Source organism: Lepisosteus oculatus, chromosome 26 (assembly GCF_040954835.1).
Source record: "Lepisosteus oculatus isolate fLepOcu1 chromosome 26, fLepOcu1.hap2, whole genome shotgun sequence".
NCBI classification, from domain to species: Eukaryota; Metazoa; Chordata; class Actinopteri; order Semionotiformes; family Lepisosteidae; genus Lepisosteus; species Lepisosteus oculatus.
Window position 1 is genome coordinate 11,220,468 of NC_090721.1, and position 16,613 is coordinate 11,237,080.

At 47.0% G+C, this 16,613-nt stretch overlaps 1 protein-coding gene and 1 long non-coding RNA gene across 3 annotated transcripts; both read left to right on the forward strand.

The window, feature by feature from the left end:
* The first annotated feature begins 350 nt into the window (after window positions 1-350).
* On the forward strand, window positions 351-9,034 carry LOC102683688 (protein NLRC3). 2 transcript variants are annotated; one of them, XM_069184336.1, is made up of 9 exons: window positions 351-670; window positions 1,998-3,912; window positions 4,664-5,047; window positions 5,321-5,407; window positions 5,671-5,754; window positions 6,155-6,238; window positions 6,694-6,777; window positions 7,157-7,276; window positions 7,314-9,034. In XM_069184336.1, exons 2-8 carry the CDS (start codon window positions 2,168-2,170, stop codon window positions 7,248-7,250), a joined length of 2,562 nt encoding a protein of 853 aa, XP_069040437.1. In that variant the 5' UTR covers window positions 351-670; window positions 1,998-2,167; the 3' UTR covers window positions 7,251-7,276; window positions 7,314-9,034. The 2 variants fall into 2 exon arrangements, with proteins under 2 accessions (XP_069040437.1, XP_015223375.2); XM_015367889.2 differs by having other exon boundaries at window positions 7,157-9,034.
* Window positions 9,035-12,792: 3,758 nt separating this feature from the next.
* On the forward strand, window positions 12,793-15,349 carry LOC107079966 (uncharacterized). The gene is made up of 2 exons (XR_001480860.2): window positions 12,793-12,858; window positions 14,806-15,349. It is a non-coding gene; the product is annotated as an uncharacterized lncRNA (long non-coding RNA).
* The last annotated feature ends 1,264 nt before the right edge of the window (window positions 15,350-16,613 follow it).

Genomic DNA, 16,613 nt, shown 5'->3' on the forward strand with positions numbered 1-16,613 from the left:
TAACGTCTCGCCCTAAGAAAGGAGCTCCGGTTGGCTGTAAGTTCTTTTTTCATTCCAAAAGAGCTTTTATCTACCAATCCAACAAGTTATTAACTGAACTGGACTCGTTCCTCTGAAGCAGGCAAAGGTTGCATGAGGCGGACTGCAGCTTTTAACTAAAATCCGATCCTAGATACTTTGTTAACCGTGGTTAAAAGGAGACATTACAGGAGTTTTAGAAAGAGCACTCATAGTAAAACTGAATGAGCGGTCGGATATATCGAGAATCCTCCGTGTTTAAAGTCTGCTCACACTCCACACGCCCGAGAATGAATGAAGCCCTTCGCTGGGTCAGCTGACTGTGTTTTGGGAGGTGGGGCGACACGGCAAGTCATATGATTTCTCATTTTTTGTGTCAGAGTTGCTGCAATACAGTCACGTCTATTCTTGCTCGGAAAAAATACTGTCCATTTTTAATCGAAAGAGAAAGGAAGGCATTTGCAATGACTTGGTGACTGGGTCAGTACTTTGCCTGTTTGTTTGTTTTTTTGTACCTAAGAAATGCCTGCGACCTGAAAAAAGGAAGTTACTTGAACAAAGCTGGACAATCGCTGGAAAACCGTCTTCCTTTCTCGGAGACCTGTCAGGCAGTCCAGACCAGCTTCTCCGCCGGGGTCGGATTTCAGACGAGGTAATAATCTCGCTTCTCTTATTCCTAGAAGAACAACACCAGGGCGTGTCGTCTCTTAATCGCTATTTTGTAGCCCTTTCAGACGTGTTGGTGGATCGTGTTGGCGTCTGAAAGCGCCATAATGCGAGAGGAGGGCGTGGATTTAATCCAACGCGGTTGAATTTAATTTTGGTTTTAGTTCTTCGGTAAAGTAGGGGCTTATCACTCACGTCTTTTTTTGAGTTAACGCGCTGTACGTCGTATTTTCTGTTTGTGATTTTTAATTGGGTTTTTTTTCCCTGGATGTTTACTTCGCAAGCTGCAGTTGCATCACCCGGGGCTGTTTGAAGGACTCGGCAAAGTCGGGACTTTCCCGGAACAACCTGTGCTACACTGAGCTTCAGAAGCCGAGCTGCAGGCAGGCTTTTATATCGGGGGTTTTCTCTTTCTTCTGGAAGGTCCCCTTTAAATAAGGACCCCCATATAAACAACAGATCAAGCTGAGCCCTGCAATCACTGTCTTCCTGTAGTACTAAAAGTGGGATCGCAGATCAACTGTGAGCTTAGCTTACTTGGCCAGACCAGTGGTGACGTATCTGGGGACCTTTCGTTGAAGATCCCTGTTCCAGAGTTAGGCGGTACAGTAGATGTGCTTTGTAGGAGACAGATCAGTAAATGTAAGAGTCCGAATAACCCTGAAGACCTGCTGCAGGAGTGCAGACCTGTCTTCTGCGGTGGCCGGGTGTTCCCAAGGGACGTGAGGCTTGTCCAGGCCGTTCGCTCTTCGTTGTTGATACTGTATATTCAGATGCAAGATGGTCCGATTGCCTCTGACAGTGCTAATGGCACGGCAGACAGCAGACTGTGTTCTGTGGGCTTTGCGCCAGTGAAGGAACTGCAGGCTCATGTGTGTCCAGCAGGTCTAGCATGTCCTGAAGACACAGGTAATGGGGATCCCCTCCACCCCCACCAGTGTGCAGCCCCACCTGGATGATGCACCAGTACTCTCCCCACACACCAGCTCTCAGTGGGGAGGAGAGCAGAGTGATGAAGCCAGTTCAGAGATGGGTTATTAGGAGGCCATGATGGGTAAAGGCCAGGAGGTTAATTTGGCCAGGACACCAGGGTAACACCCCTACTCTTTTCGAGAAACGCCCTGGGATTTTTAATGACCACAGAGTCAGGACCTCAGTTTTACGTCTCATCCGAAGGACAGCGCCTGTTTACAGAATAGTGTCCCTGTCCCTATACTGGGGCATTAGGACCCAGGGACTGGCCAAGCTCACACCTGCTGAGCTTCAGTGGGCTGCTGGTGATAATAACCTTTTCTTCTTCTCCTTCTCCTTAGACCGCAGTGATCTGCTCATGGAGCAGGAGGAAGAGCTATGAGCAGCACGCCGAGGAGGGCTGATTTCGCTGGCCACCGCCAGTGCTTCCTCCTGGCCCTGCACACGACGAAGAGGGGGAGGAGACGCTCCGTTTGAGGGTGCAGCCCGTGGGAGAGGCCGCCTGTGGAGAATGGCTGTGGGGCCCTGCAGCCTGCAGCTCCAGGAGCGGAGGCCGGAGCTGGTGGAGATGTGGAGCAGGTGCATCTCCGAAGTCCTGGACCTCTTGCACGAGGAGCAGGTGATCACCACCGAGGACGTGAGCTTCGTCCGGGGGGATCACCTGGGGAAGACGGACCAGATGAGAAACCTGCTGGATGTGCTGCACGGCAGGGGGGAGGAGTCCTGCAGGGCCTTCGTTGACATGCTGGAGAGGAAGAGACACCTCCTGCTCCAGGCTCGGAGCCAGCCACAGCAGCAGCACAGTCAAGGTAGCAGCTTAGAAACTCCCCAAAACCTCTTGGAGGTACACAAGAAGATTTTGGGCAGCCAGCATGGCACAGTGGTGGATTACATTGGTAAGAGCAGGCCCGGCCAGCCCCTGGAGGAGAGCTACACCGAGATCACCCTTTCGCTGAACGAGACTTTTACCGTGCGGGGGCAGCATGAGGTGACGGAGGTGGGGAACGCTTTCAAGAAGCTGGATTCGGAGCGCAGGTGTGAATTTGAGACCATAAGTAAGAATCTGCTGCAGCAGGACATGGTCACCGCCGTTCTCTGTGGTGTGGCAGGTAGTGGCAAGACCACTGTCACCAAAAGGTTTGTCCAGTACTGGTCCAAGGATTCCTTGACATCCAAGATTGTCTTTATCTTCACCTTTAGGGAGCTGAACCTCATCACAGAGTGCAGGAGCCTGCAGGAACTCTTGTCCACCCATTACAGTCATCTGAAGCCCATCTTAAACCAGGTTTTCTCCAAAGATCCCTCTCGGATTTTATTCATTTTTGATGGGCTGGATGAGTTTCAGTTTCCCTTGGATTTTGACAAGACGCCGAAATGTACTGATCCTGAAATGCCTCAGAGAATCAATCACATGGTGGTCAATCTACTCAAGGGAAACCTGCTGCATGGCTGCTCCATGCTTATAACCTCCAGGCCTCACGCTGTCAGCAAACTTCCACAGGCGCTTATCCAGAATTTCTACAAGATCTTAGGGTTCTCAGCTCTCCAGCAGAAAGAATATTTCAGGAAGAGCTGTGGGACTCCGGAGGCAGCCGATGAAATCTGGCAATATGTCTCGGCTCGCCCCCCTCTCTTCCTGATGTGCCATATCCCAGCTTTCTGTTGGATCATTGTTACTGCCCTGCAAGAGAAAATCTCTGTGACGGCCGGGACTGAGAACACTATCACTGTGACGGAGATCTACTGCCGCTTCCTCAAAGCCATTCTGGTTTTCCATGGGGAACAGAAAGATGGATCCCAGATTCAGAAGCTCCTGAAGGCTCAGCAGCTGCTAAGGACCATGAGGCCTCGGCTGAAAGATCTGGGCGCCCTCGCGTTCAAGGGTTTAGTTGAACGCAGATTTATCTTTGGCCCAGGAGACCTCACCTGGTTCGCCCTCGACCAGAATGACTTGTCAAAAATGTTCCTGGTGGAGATTCTGAAAGAGGATCGCGACTTTCTTGCCTACGAGAAGAGCTATCACTTTGTCCACACCAGCTTGCAGGAGTTCTTTGCTGCTCTGTATTACGTGTTGGAATCCCAGACCGGCATGGATCCCTTTTCCTGCCTGAAGTCCGCCCTGCTTCCTGTGCACCGGAGGCTGGCAGCCGGGATGAGAAAGCTCTTCGGCCCAGAACGAGTTCTCAGGAAGAGGGTGAAGGAGGCCTTTAACTGGAGCCATCGCCATCAGTCCGGCCACATGGATCTCTTTTGCAGGTATCTTATGCAGTTTTTTGTATTTACAACCAAGTTAAAAGGTTGTTTTCTGATTCCATTAATACTTTGATTTATCCCAATTGGAAAACTGTCAACAAATGAACTCCCTGCCATGCAGGGTAACAACTATAACAGTAACAGCAGTTCTGCCAGCAGCTATATCACCCTGCAACTCACGACTGGCAGCCCAGAGAATCTCAGCAGGTGTGAGTCTGACCAGTACCTGGATGGGAGACCTCCTGGGAAAGCTAAGGCTGCTGACAGGGACACTATACTGTAAAATGGCACCGTCATTAAAAATCCCCGGATGTTTCCCAAAAAGAGTAGGGGTGTTAGATTACACTGACGTCCTGGTCAAAGTTCCCCCTAGCCCTTACCAATCATGGCATCCTAATAATCCCCATCTCTGAACTGGCTTCATCACTCTGAGAGCTGGTGTGTGGGGAGTGTTCTGGTGCACTCTGGCTACCCTTGCATCATCCAGGTGGGGCTGCACATTGGTGGTGGAGGGGATCCCCATTACCTGTAAAGTGCTTTGAGTGGAGAGTCCAGAAAAGTGCTACACAAGTGTAAGGAATTATTATTAATTCCTTTTCCACATCCCTGCAAGGGTGCTATTAGTGCTGTCCTGTACGAAATGTGTTCCAAATGGGTGCACAGCACTCTGCTACAGGTGTTCAGAAACTGAAAAGTAGGGATGTCTGTTGCTGTGGAAGTGTTTGCTGATGCAGTTTGTCTCTGTGCCGCGCAGGTTTGTGTCGGGCCTGCTGGTGCCCCGGACACGCCAGATCCTGGAGGGGATCTTCGCGCCGCCCGGTGGCGCACACCCCCAGCTCTTCCTCCTCCGGCTGCTTCACAAGCAGCTGGACAGCAGCAGCCTGGTGCCGGAGAGGCAGGTCAACGTGTGTCACTGCCTGTACGAGGCGCAGGACCCTGGGATGATGGACAGGCTGAAGAGCTGGCTGGCGCACGTCTCACAGGGCCAGGCCCAGAACAGCCCCCGGGATTGGACCGAGCTCGCCTTCCTGCTGCAGCTGGCCAACAATCTGGACGAGCTGAACCTGGAGAACCGCGGGCTGGGGGCCGACGGGCTGCGCCGGCTGCTGCCCGTCCTGCCATTCTTCAGCACTCTCAGGTGCGCCCCCTTCCTTGTAGCCAGTGGTATTGCCACGCAAGTGATTTTGAGTCTTTAGCAACTCCCATGATAAAAATAATTCAATGTGTTTTTGTTTTGGTAAAGAAAGTCTTGAAGGTAAAGACCCCTGAAAGTCCGGCGACCTTAACTTACACCAGTGGTGCACGGCCACCAAAGCACATTTCTCTCAGACCACATTAGACAAATGTCCAGCAGCCATGGCTCTGTGATGATCCTCTGGCTTAAAGGCTCCCTGTCTCTGTTGTGTGTCAGGCTGGGACAGAATCCCCTGGGCAGTGAGGGAGCTGCCGTCCTGGCCACAGTGTTGAAGAGTCCAGACTGCAGGATCGAGAGGCTGTGGTGAGTAGGGTAGACCACGAGATTTTCTTTTTCAACCAGCACCACAACCAAGAAGTGTTCCACTTTCAACAGCTGCAACTTTGAAGGAAAGGCTGATGGTGAATCTGGCTGATGTTCGTGAAAGAGATCCATGCATGACTGCAGCGTCAGTACCCAAAGTGTCTTCAGTCAGAATATGAAGTTTGAGCATGGCCTGGGAATTCAGGTTTTCATTGACAGGTGACATTTGTTCACCAGTGATGGGTGTTGTGCTTCTGTTGCAGGGTGGTGGGTGCAGGCCTGGGGTCAGAGGGGGTCAAGATGTTGTCAGAAGGCCTGAAAGAGAACAGCACTGTTGTGGATTTGAGGTGAGAGTCTTCTCCTCCACATTTCATTCTCTGGTTTGCGAGCCTGCTGATGGAATTATTGGATCATTGAGCAACTAACAAGCAAAGAAATGCAACAAGGTCTGAGGGGCTCTCTAACTTCTTATGTTTTTATGTGCTATTGCACACTTGGGAGCAAATACTTAGTGGATAATTGATACTAAGACAGAGACTGCATGATGAATTATTGATTCAGACTGTAGAATTGGAATGCAGAAGCATGCACATCCTCTGGAAGGGCAGAGTGGCCAGGTGAGGGATCTGTACACTAGTGAGCGATGTTAAGTCTGTTTGAAAAGTGAAATGGCTCTTTTAATTGCTTTCGTGGGCGAGAGTGTTAACTACTTCTACTCGGTATGGTATTTCCTTCTGATCTGTGCAGGTTGGCCATTAATAACATTGGAGACGATGGGGCTGGCTGCCTTGCCGACGTCCTGATGAGGAACAGGACTCTTAAAGACATCAGGTGAGGACACACAGGTCTCTCGGAGGCAGAGAACGTGCTGACTGACCTCAGGAAACCTTGCTGGAGTCCCTCTGTAGGACCTGGCAGGGCACACGCAGGGAAAAGCACTTGGAGAAGAGTACTTGTTAGGGAAGGACCTGACATGAGTAAAGAAACAATGAAGCTTGCTTTATAATTGCAGCTTCTAGTAGTTCTAATTAACAGAACGGAGATGACTCCAAATAAGTCCAAAGGGATCCCTTGATCAAAGTGGTCACCCCATTTAACTGCCTGTAGCTCAGTCTGTTGCTTGTCAGCCCCTTGGCTGTGCCCTGCTTTGTGTAACTTGACCATCAGTTTGCCCTGATCGGTTTGTCCGGGCAGCTTGTGCAGATTCGGCCCTGTAACTCCACTCGGTAAGGTTCAGCTGCTGGAAAGTCTGACCTGGTTCTTTTGGGATTGTTTCTGGCCACCAGGTTACGGGACAACCTGATAACGGACAAGGGGGCGGAGCTCTTCATGGCGGCTCTGCGCGAGAACACCACGCTGGAGTATCTCTGGTGAGCCGTCCCGTACTGGTGCTCCACTCTCCTTCTCCTCCGTGGCTTCTCTACCAGGTGCTCTGCCTGCTGGCCGCCTGTCCTGTCCTCGCTGTTCCTCTCCTGCAGGTGCCGCACTGCCACCTCAGCCACCTCCAGAGCCTCCTGCTCAGACTGCATAACCATAATCATAACCTCTCGTTCCTTCATTTTCCAACCTTTCTGTTTTGGTTATGGTATTATGTAAAATGTTTCTCTTCCTTGATGTTTTTTCACACTGCATTAAGTACTGTTCATTTTCCAGTTCATTTGTTTTTTAATGTCAGTTGCTGTGGTGCCTCCTATTTAATTTAACACGATGGTACCGATATCCTCTCCCTGTATCTTTTCTCTCCACCAGGCTGTTTGACAACAAAATCTCCAAAGCGGGGGTGAGAAGGCTGAAGGACTTTGCGAAAACCAGAGAGAGTCTGGACATCAAGTCCTGCACCTGAGGCTGTGCCTGGCAGGCAGGGCTGGTCGTCTCTCTCGTATGCGCGGGTCAGGCAGAAGGCAAGCGTTGAGCCAAGCCGATGTCATCATGGAGACGTGCCCTACTGACCTGTAGGCTTCTAGTCAGGAGCCGCTGGGGTGACTTATCACCACCAGCGACCCCTGGACGGGCTGCGGAGTGATGCTGGACTCGCATCGCCATCTGCTTGGTTGGGCTGTTACATGAGTTTCGCAGTGCGGAGCCACAGTGGTTAAAGACTGACTTCTTTCAATCCAGCAGCCATATCACTCTGCAACTCGCAACAACTGGCAGCCCAGTAGGTGTGAGCCTGGTCAGTACCTGGATAACCTCCTGGGAAAAACTAAGGTTATTGCTGAAAGAGGTGTTAATGGGGCCAGCAAGGGTCGCTCACCCTGCGGTCCATGTGGGTCCTAATGCCCCAGTATAGTGACGGGGACACTATACTGTAAACAGGCACCGTCCTTTGGATGAGACGTAAAACCGAGATCCTGACTCTCTGTGGTCATTAGAAATCCCAGGGTGTTTCTCGAAAAGAGTAGGGGTGTCCTGGCCAAATTTCCCCCTGGCCCTTACCAGTCATGGCCTCCTAATAATCCCCATCTCTGAACTGGCTTCATTACTCTGCTCTCCTCCCCACTGAGGGCTGGTGTGTGGGGAGCATACTGGCGCATCATCCAGGTGGGGCTGCACACTGGTGGTGGTGGAGGGGATCCCCATTACCTGTAAAGCGCTTTGAGTGGAGTGTCCAGAAAAGCCCTATATAAGTGTAAGCAATTATTAATAAATTCATTTAATTAATTAATAATTATTATTCTTTAGTATTACGTTAAACTAACATCGCCCTTAATGAAGTGCTGCTTTAAAGGTACAGCAGCCACAAGTATCTTAAACATACCGCTGTTTCTGAGAATAAACCAAGAGCAGAGCTGCACAACTGAAGTCTGGCTTACTCTCCCAGTCAGATTAAAAATGTTCTCATCGCTGGTCCAGCGCTGTCGTTTCCGTTTCCAGCCCGTCTGTGCCCACGAGTCTGGACAGGACTGGGTCATGTCTGGAGTTGAACTGGTTTTGACTTGGAAGGAATCGGGATGAAGACCGTTCCTTTTACAAGATGAGGTGCAGGTCATAACAGGGGGGTCTGAAGTGTTCTCGGGGCGATGGGTCCTCCTCAGTGTGGAGACAGTGCGCACCACAGAAAGCCCAAGATACCAACTGCTGCTGCAGTCACGGGTATAAGACTTTATAAGTGAACCTGTGTTGAGAAGACTGAACTGAAAAGGTTGAACTTGAAAAACTGTCTCTCTATATATTCTGTCATGAATATAAGCTACTGTATATAACTTTGTCAGAATTTTCCCAGTGTTAATACGGTGAAACGATGAAGTGACTTTTGTAGCTTTGTCAAAGAAGCACATTACTAGCATTGTTACATTAACATGGATTCTTTGATGAGTTAGTATTTAACATTTTCAGGATGTTTGTCTTCATAAGAATTGAAATTGTAGTAACAGCATTGCAAATGGTGAAGCATTGTTACCGGTCTTTAAGCCACTTTTTTGGATAGAAACGTTCTCGTCTTTCTCATCTACCTAGATTTTTTTATGGATATATTTACTCTTGTTTCTGTATTTTCACCTGTGGATAAACGGGTACAGATGGCTTTTGAACTCCATAATCCTTGTGTGTCAAAAAACAAAATGGATTTCAAAGTTTTACTTTATAAAAGAGCTGGTAACATCCAGTTGTTTCCAGTTGAATGGGAAATAGGCCTCCAGTAGTTTTTTTTGTCAATAAACATGTGGTCTTTAGCAGGGACCGTTTAAGTCTTCAGCTCCTGGTTTTTAAAATGAGAAAGGTAAAGGAAACTCCTCTAGGTTGTAGAGTTTTCTTAAAGCCTCACCAGTCTATTGACCTCAGGTACCTAGTGTATGGCCCTTCTGTGCCTCTCACACCAGTGCGGGGAGCTCTGAGGTCTGTGCACATCCCTCTGAAACAGCAGAGCACTGCTCCCTGCTGTTGTGTGGCCAGCCAACCTGATGCCCGCCAACCAGCTCAGCCTAGTGATGAGTCATTGCTTGGGACATCCCAGCCTGAGCCCAGCTCCTAACGTAATGTGTGTTATCACTAGAAAGTCACATCCATAATGTATTTAACAGGGCACACCATAAATCTCATATAGTATATACACTATTTCATTGGAGGGTTTTGAGTCATATGGATTCGTTCTGGAAATGCTCACATGCCCCCTTCTGGATTTATTGATATTCCACCCCAGTTACTCTTTAGAAAGCCTAATTCTGGCGATGAAACTGAGGCAAATGAAATGAGCAGGCTCAGCGTCCGCTCCCTTCTGTTCTCTGTAGGGGAGCATATTGTGATTCCCCTGCAAGGTTTTGGAAGTGTTGGTCAAATCTCCCCTGAACCCCCCTCGCTGGGCCATGGGCAGTTCTAGTGCCCGAAAGCTTTTTAAGATGGAAGTGAAAGTTGGCATCTGAGCCACAGCATCTTATTTTTTCCATTAAGTAAAGAACCACTGAATTGACCACAGGAATTTCATTTCTGGATTTTTTTTTATACAAGGATCTTTATGGATAACAGTATCTTGTCAGTTACAGACATATGGAAGTGGTTTGGTACAGTATATAAAACTAAATTATCATTAATAAATACGTAAAAAAATATAAAACATTTCGTATGAAAAAGATACTGGATGACATTTAGTGTCTAGATGCATCCAGTGGATTTAAATTTGCTGCAGCTTCCTTGTCAAGTCTCCCAGTCTTCGGGGAATATGGACAATTGAGACTGAAAATTGCAGGAAAACTCAGCTGTCAGTCGAAACTCCTGCCACCTCCCGCGGGAGGTTCATAACCCGTCCCCCCTGAAAGCAGCCGTGGACGAAAACCCGTCAGTGTTGCCATTTCGGAACTTTCCCGAAGATCCCTGATGTCTCGCAATAAATAAGTCAATAAATAATAAATACGTAAATAGTGAAAATAAAAACTTCACAGGCCGAGGCAGCCTGTGGGCCCCCAGGGGGCCTCTCACTTCCGGGGCTTCGCCCGCAGCAGCGCGAAGTCGCGGGCCACCCTGCTCATGTAGGACTCCAGCTCCCGCAGCACGATGTAGCCCTGCAGCCGGCTCTCCCAGGGCGAGCTGCCCCTCAGCAGCGAGCTGAGCAGGCCTTGCCTGGGCGAATGGGGGGTGGGCTGGTTCATGGCCAGCAGCTGAGGACACACAACAGACACGCGGTCACTGATCCGCCCAGTCCAGGGAGACACGACGGGGCATCGGCGCCTGGCACGAGTTACTGCAGGAGCAGACACCCCGCAAGCCTTGAAGAAAGGTCGGTTAACTGCGAGACGCCAAATGAGCAGGCGGGCCAGAGGGTCACCTCTTGTTGGTACATTTTACGGGATTAAATCCTTTTCCTCCCCTGTTGTTCTTTTTTAAATGGAGGTGTAAAACAATGCCATTAGTACTGTGACAGAATTGCTGCATTATATTCCAGTCTCATACAAGTCTCATACAAGCGCGAGGATCAATAAGTGACCGTCGGATGGACGGTGCTCAATACCTGTGATTTTATCTGCTGGACAAGGTCTTGGAGGTCCAGCTGGATGTCCGTCATGGCCTGGGTCAGAGTGGACGGCTGCCCTTTCTCCTGTCTTTCCAGGTACATCCTTGTCGCTTTCACGTGATCCAAGAATATCGGCAGGTCTCGGGCTGAGGCTGTCAGGCGCTCCCCATCCTGCACAGACCACAGATCCTTCAGTGAGGAGGACTCTTCACACTGTGTAACAGGGCTTGTACGGTGCTTGAGCTTGTTAGGGTGGCATCATTGCCAGGAGACAGGAGACCTGCTGCTCATTCCCCCTCTAGACGCAGAGATTGCCATCTCTCGGACTATTCCCCAACCGGAGCCGCACAGCACCTCCTACAGGCTGTGGCCATATTGTGGGAGAGTTCAAGACTATGGATCTTCCTAGATGAGGTATGTCACTGTAACAGGCCAAAACACCATATAAACCCTGATACTTCAACAAAGCCCTCCATGCCATTTAAAAAAATATATTTTATTATAGAGCCTCAATATAAAACATAAAGCTTAACAGGGCTTTAAATCAAAAAGAGGACTAAAAAAAACCCACTAACAAAACGTACCAAAAAAAAGTCAGAACAAACAAATCAAACAATAATAAAGCTGGTGGAAATAATTACTTTTCAGACTGGATTTAAAGGAGTACAACAGTCTGCTGTAAAGTTAGGGAGGGGATTCCACACAAAAACCAGACCTGAGCTGCGATCAGTCATGCCTGTAGTCCCCCAGCAATACACTGATTTTACTGAATTTAATTTGAACTAATTAGACGAAACTTGGCATAGCAAAGGGCGAGAAGATGAGCTGAGCACCACAGTGCCAGGCCCCAGGCTGTGCCATACCTTCATGTTGACCCACTGGGAGTAGGCGGTGTTGGCGCTGGGCAGTGATCGCAGGACTATGTTGTGATTCTCAAACTGGTCACTCAGCTGCTGCTCTTTCTGAGGGCAGAGAGAAAAACCGTGCTGATCAAGTTCGGGTTAACTCGTCCAAATATTTACTGCCTGCCCACAGTTAGACAGCAAGAACTTTTAATATAGCAAGATAAATCTTTTTTTTTTTCTTTTTAGTCATTGAGACTTAGTAATGTTGTCTTTTTCTGACTTGTTCTCTTATTCCAATGGAGAGGAATATAGGAGTCTCTTACGTATTTGACCAGCAAGCTGCGGACTTGGCTCAGAATCTTCCTGGAGAACCGAAGGCTGTGAGAGAAGGTTACCCCCTGACTCTTGAGCTCTTGGGGGCTCACCAGGGGCAGGAGGCTGAGGGACAGGAGGAGTGGCCACACACAGGACATCTCTGAAACAGTGGGATACAGATAGAGCTGAGGAACAGGTCCAGCATTCAGGTACAGTTAACTTTCCTAAGACGCCCACCTGACTTCACATTTCTAACTGTAGGCAACATTCCCTTCCATCCCAGCATGCACTGTTCTTTAAAAATATACCACCTGGGAAAGCTGGGTAGTGTAGTTTAATATAGTAGTGCAAGACTAGGAACTCAAGCCTGTAACAGTCCGCCCTGGTTTGCTGCCCAGGTGGGTTTGCAGCACAAAGATTGCAGGGTAATTCGGTTCTAAGAACAGCAATCTCGATGAACTGTGGAAATGGGTAAAAGTAGTAAGCATTTCTGAATGTTTCAAGGAGCTTTAACACTAAATAGCCATCACGCTGAATTAGTCCACACCACAACCACTCTCTCGCATGCTTGAAAGAAAGTAAAAAAGTGAAGAAAGTAAATGCATTCCATGAAGAAAGATTAAACTCCAAGCAAAACCTTTACAAAAACACAAGTCCAGCCAATGTTAATTGCAGATCTCCCATAACTAACTTTCCAAAGAAGTCAAAAGAAGCACAATCCTCTTTCATATTTAAAATTGAAAGTCTTTAAATCATACAAATCCAAAGTCCATACAGCTCAAAGTTCCCTCATGGCAGTTAAATGTTTCCCTGGGCAGAGAGAGAGGGAAAAAAGGATATTATCAATGGTAAGAACTGACTTGTTTTCTTCTCCTCATCTATCTATGTGTCAGTGTGTGTCTCCCCGTGTGTATCCAGGTTTCTTTTTCTTCTTGAAAAGGGTTAGACCTTCACACCTGGGCTCAAGAAGACTGATCAGATTCCCTTGTTTAAATTCAAAGAAAAGATCTTATTGCTAGAGCAATGTGATGGGAGGATAAATTCAATCCATCTATTCAATTCATTTTTAATGTGAAAAGTTTTTTTAATGACCGATGTGACCAGATTGGTCGGTTTTGGGTTCGAGTTCCTGTTGCGGACACCGCTGTTGTGCCTTGAGGGAAATACTGTGCTCCAGTGGCTTCGGTCCACTCTGCTGTATGTGTGGGGACCAGCATTGTTGCCATCTCCTATTCAGGGAGGGAGTCTCCTCTCTAGTCTGCTTACTGCTAAAGAAACCCAGAGTTCTGTTCCAATGAGGACTGCTTTATGCAATTTATGAGTCTCATAAATTATCTCATTTTGTAGTTATTTTTTATATAATCGTGACTGAGTTGACAGCTGAAAATACCAGATATTGTTTTTAATACAATTAAAGCCAAATTTGATCTATCTATGCACTGGTTTTGTTGCCCTGTGAATCAGTTTTGAATTAAAGCTTAAATTCTCAGCAGATCCAGTGAGTCCTGATCAACTTTATTAAGTAAACAGTCAGCTAGAAATGATGTCAATACTTAATTGTTTTGCCAAATCATTAAAGAAATATGAGCCATACTTTACCATGGCCCGGACTCATGGTTCCTTATGGTTTTTTGTCTTGCTTTTGGGAAGATCTTCACAGGAGTAAAAGGCACGTTTGAGAGCACAGAGATGGTGTTTGTCATTACAATGATGCCTTCAATGCCTTCGATCTCTATATCCACCTCCCTCACCCAGTGCACAACCCCAGACGTCATCGAAAAGTGATAATCTTGCATTTCTGGTTTATAAACTTGCTTTTGATACTCTTTAAATAAAATTTCATTTACATTTTTACACTTGCTTAACCTGCATTGACACCTAATACCTCAGTTTGACAGATGTATCCAATGATATTAAACGTTGATTGTGCATCAGATCAGTGGAGCCATGGTATGTACAGCAGTACTGGAAGATACAGAATGACCCTTTTTGGTCATGCTTAGAAGAATTTGTTTCCAGCCCAGTTTTTAAATTCTCCTCGGAATGCAGCGAATGGCTCTGATAATGGAGTTATCACCTGATCAGTGAAGGAGTCAGTGCTTTTACACACTCAGCCCAGGGTATGCAAATTATTAATGATCATTAAGACGTTGCTGTCACAATGTGCTGAATTGCACAGTAGCATCAACCTGCCTTGTTCAGAGATGCACAATTCAAACAAGATACTAGCGATCAGTCATGGAGCTCCACATAGGAAACACAAGACACAGATAATTCTGAACTTACCTTCTGATTTCTGTACTTCTGGTCCTTGTTAATTTTTGAGAGGTCTTGCTCTTCTGATGAGCCTCCTGTGTTTAACCCTACTTTATACTCACTCTCACACTTTCAGTTCTTGAATATTCCTGTTTGGACTTTTCACGAACTCATCAGAGTACAGCAACAGGAGCCTCGTCAATCGATTTTGGAACTTCCCTTGAAGTGCAGTCATATTCCTCTAGTTTCATTAGCCAAAAGAAAATATCGCTTGCAGAAATAAAAATTCATTTTCAACTTACTACAACTCCCAATTCTAGTTCTACTAAAAATTTCTTCTGCTACGATTGTCACCACAACTAGTGTATTATGGCTTATAATATGGATTATAAGATCTACACACTCTCACTACCAAAATGCCTAGCATGATTTTACTACTGCTGTTACTCCTAACAATAATATATTTAGAGTATTATTCAATTTTTTTACCCATTTTGAACACTTGTAATACAATACCAAGTTTCTTTTTTTTTTTCCAGAACAACTTCCTCTGATACGAACCCCACACCAAAGGCGTAGCACCTGCAGATACCCAGGGGAAACACTGCGGAGAATTGCCACAGACTCGGAGAAACTTGCAGGCTCGGCACTTCTCATTATGCAACAGCAGAGCCACCGCGAAACTGCGCAGAGTCGTCATCGCCCGAGTTCTCAGATTAATATCATACAGATGTAAACAGTGGAAACGAAGGGGAAAATGGGAATATTTTCCGTGTCAGACCCTCAGAAAGCTGAATCAGAGAGCAATTAACTCTCACTTACAGTACGCAGTGATAAGGCTTTATGAGATTGGAGAACGACGTGACTTTCGTTAATAAACAAACAGGGGTTCATGCCTATCAGGTTAGTAAGGTTCTTAAGAATGCATAAACATAGTATGAATGTATAGATAATCTGATGCTTTTTTTCTGTAGCACCTGTCATGGTACACCATACCAAGGCATTGTCTGTAACACAGGAAAAATTCTGTGTTAGCTTGTTTGTTAAAAATGCTGGCAAATAAACATGATTAAGCACCTTTTACTCCAGGCTAAGGGCATTTCTGAGAAACCTTTTGACCCCTTTTTCCAAAAACATGATTGCAAATGGAGAACTGTGCAGAAAGAGGGTCTGTGCCCCCCAGGAACTGTGGACTGACACCTGACCACAAGAGGGCAGGTGGAGCAGGAGAGAGTGTTATCTTCACCCAGGGGTGTGTACCCTGGCGGAGTATGGGACAGGGTGCCTTCGCCCCAGGGTGTGTGCTCAGGTGGACTGTGGGACAGGGGGGTTTTGAGTGCATGCTCGGAGGTGGGGGGGACGACATAGTTCTTGAGGAACGTACAGTTTGCACGAGTTCCATAAACAACTTTGAGAGTTACAGAGAACCACACGGATTCCCTCTCATTGCTACATGTTACAACTCTGACTAGCTATTTCACTTTTGCTATCTGGACATTTGAGTCAAGTAGAAACATGAGGGAGAGAATCAGAGATTTTTTCTTCTGCTTTTCTTTAAAAGGAAGGGGTCCAATAAATCATGCTGGGGAATGTTTGATTTATTATAAAAGAATAGCAATCAAAACACAGAAAGTGAAAGAGAAAGAAAGTGGTCTCTAAATACCGATGCGGGCAGAGTGGGTTTTTAATATTCCTGTTTCTCCTGGAGATGGGTTAGACTGCAGCTTTCAGAAGGGCTTCCCCAGGCTCGGCCTTGACCTCTTTGAGTGCAACAGAGCCCAAACAGCAGCTCGCTGAGACTGACCAGGGAGATCAAGGGTTTGCTAAGGGACCGTTGTGCTAGTGTGAAGATCTCTTAACACACCTACACTGCCAATGGATGCCTGCCATTTCTAAATCCCTTAATTGATATCATTATTAATCCTTGTCATACTTTTCAAAGTTGATTGCTGTATAGATGCTTTAGGAGAGCGTTCCAAAGTCATGCCAGCTGAAGGCCTGATATGTTGCGTTGAGAAAAGATGACAGAGTCCAGCAGGTGAAGAAGGCAGTATAAAGTGAGGGAAAAACAACCCATTGGCTGTAGTGGAGCCATGCAGTGCTTTGAACATGAGCAGGAGAATTTTCAATTAACAACTAAAGAAACCGGAACCAAGGTTGTGGGCTCATACTGTAAGTCTTTGTATTTGTTAAAGCCAACATGTTGATTATGGCTGATTGAGAATCATCTTAAATATACGGCAATTAAAGTCATGCATTTGTCACTTGTAGAAAAGACATAGGCATGACGCCAGCTTGTGTTTGTCAGTGTCACAGTCAAGCTCTACAGGAATATGATTTAATGAGC

Coding starts and splice junctions, on each gene's coding strand:
- LOC102683688 (XM_015367889.2), top strand. CDS start 2,168: ATGGCTGTGGGGCCCTGCAGCCTGCAGCTCCAGGAGCGGAGGCCGGAG. Junction 5,048..5,320: donor CCATTCTTCAGCACTCTCAG/GTGCGCCCCCTT, acceptor GTTGTGTGTCAG/GCTGGGACAGAATCCCCTGG. Junction 6,778..7,156: donor ACCACGCTGGAGTATCTCTG/GTGAGCCGTCCC, acceptor TCTCTCCACCAG/GCTGTTTGACAACAAAATCT.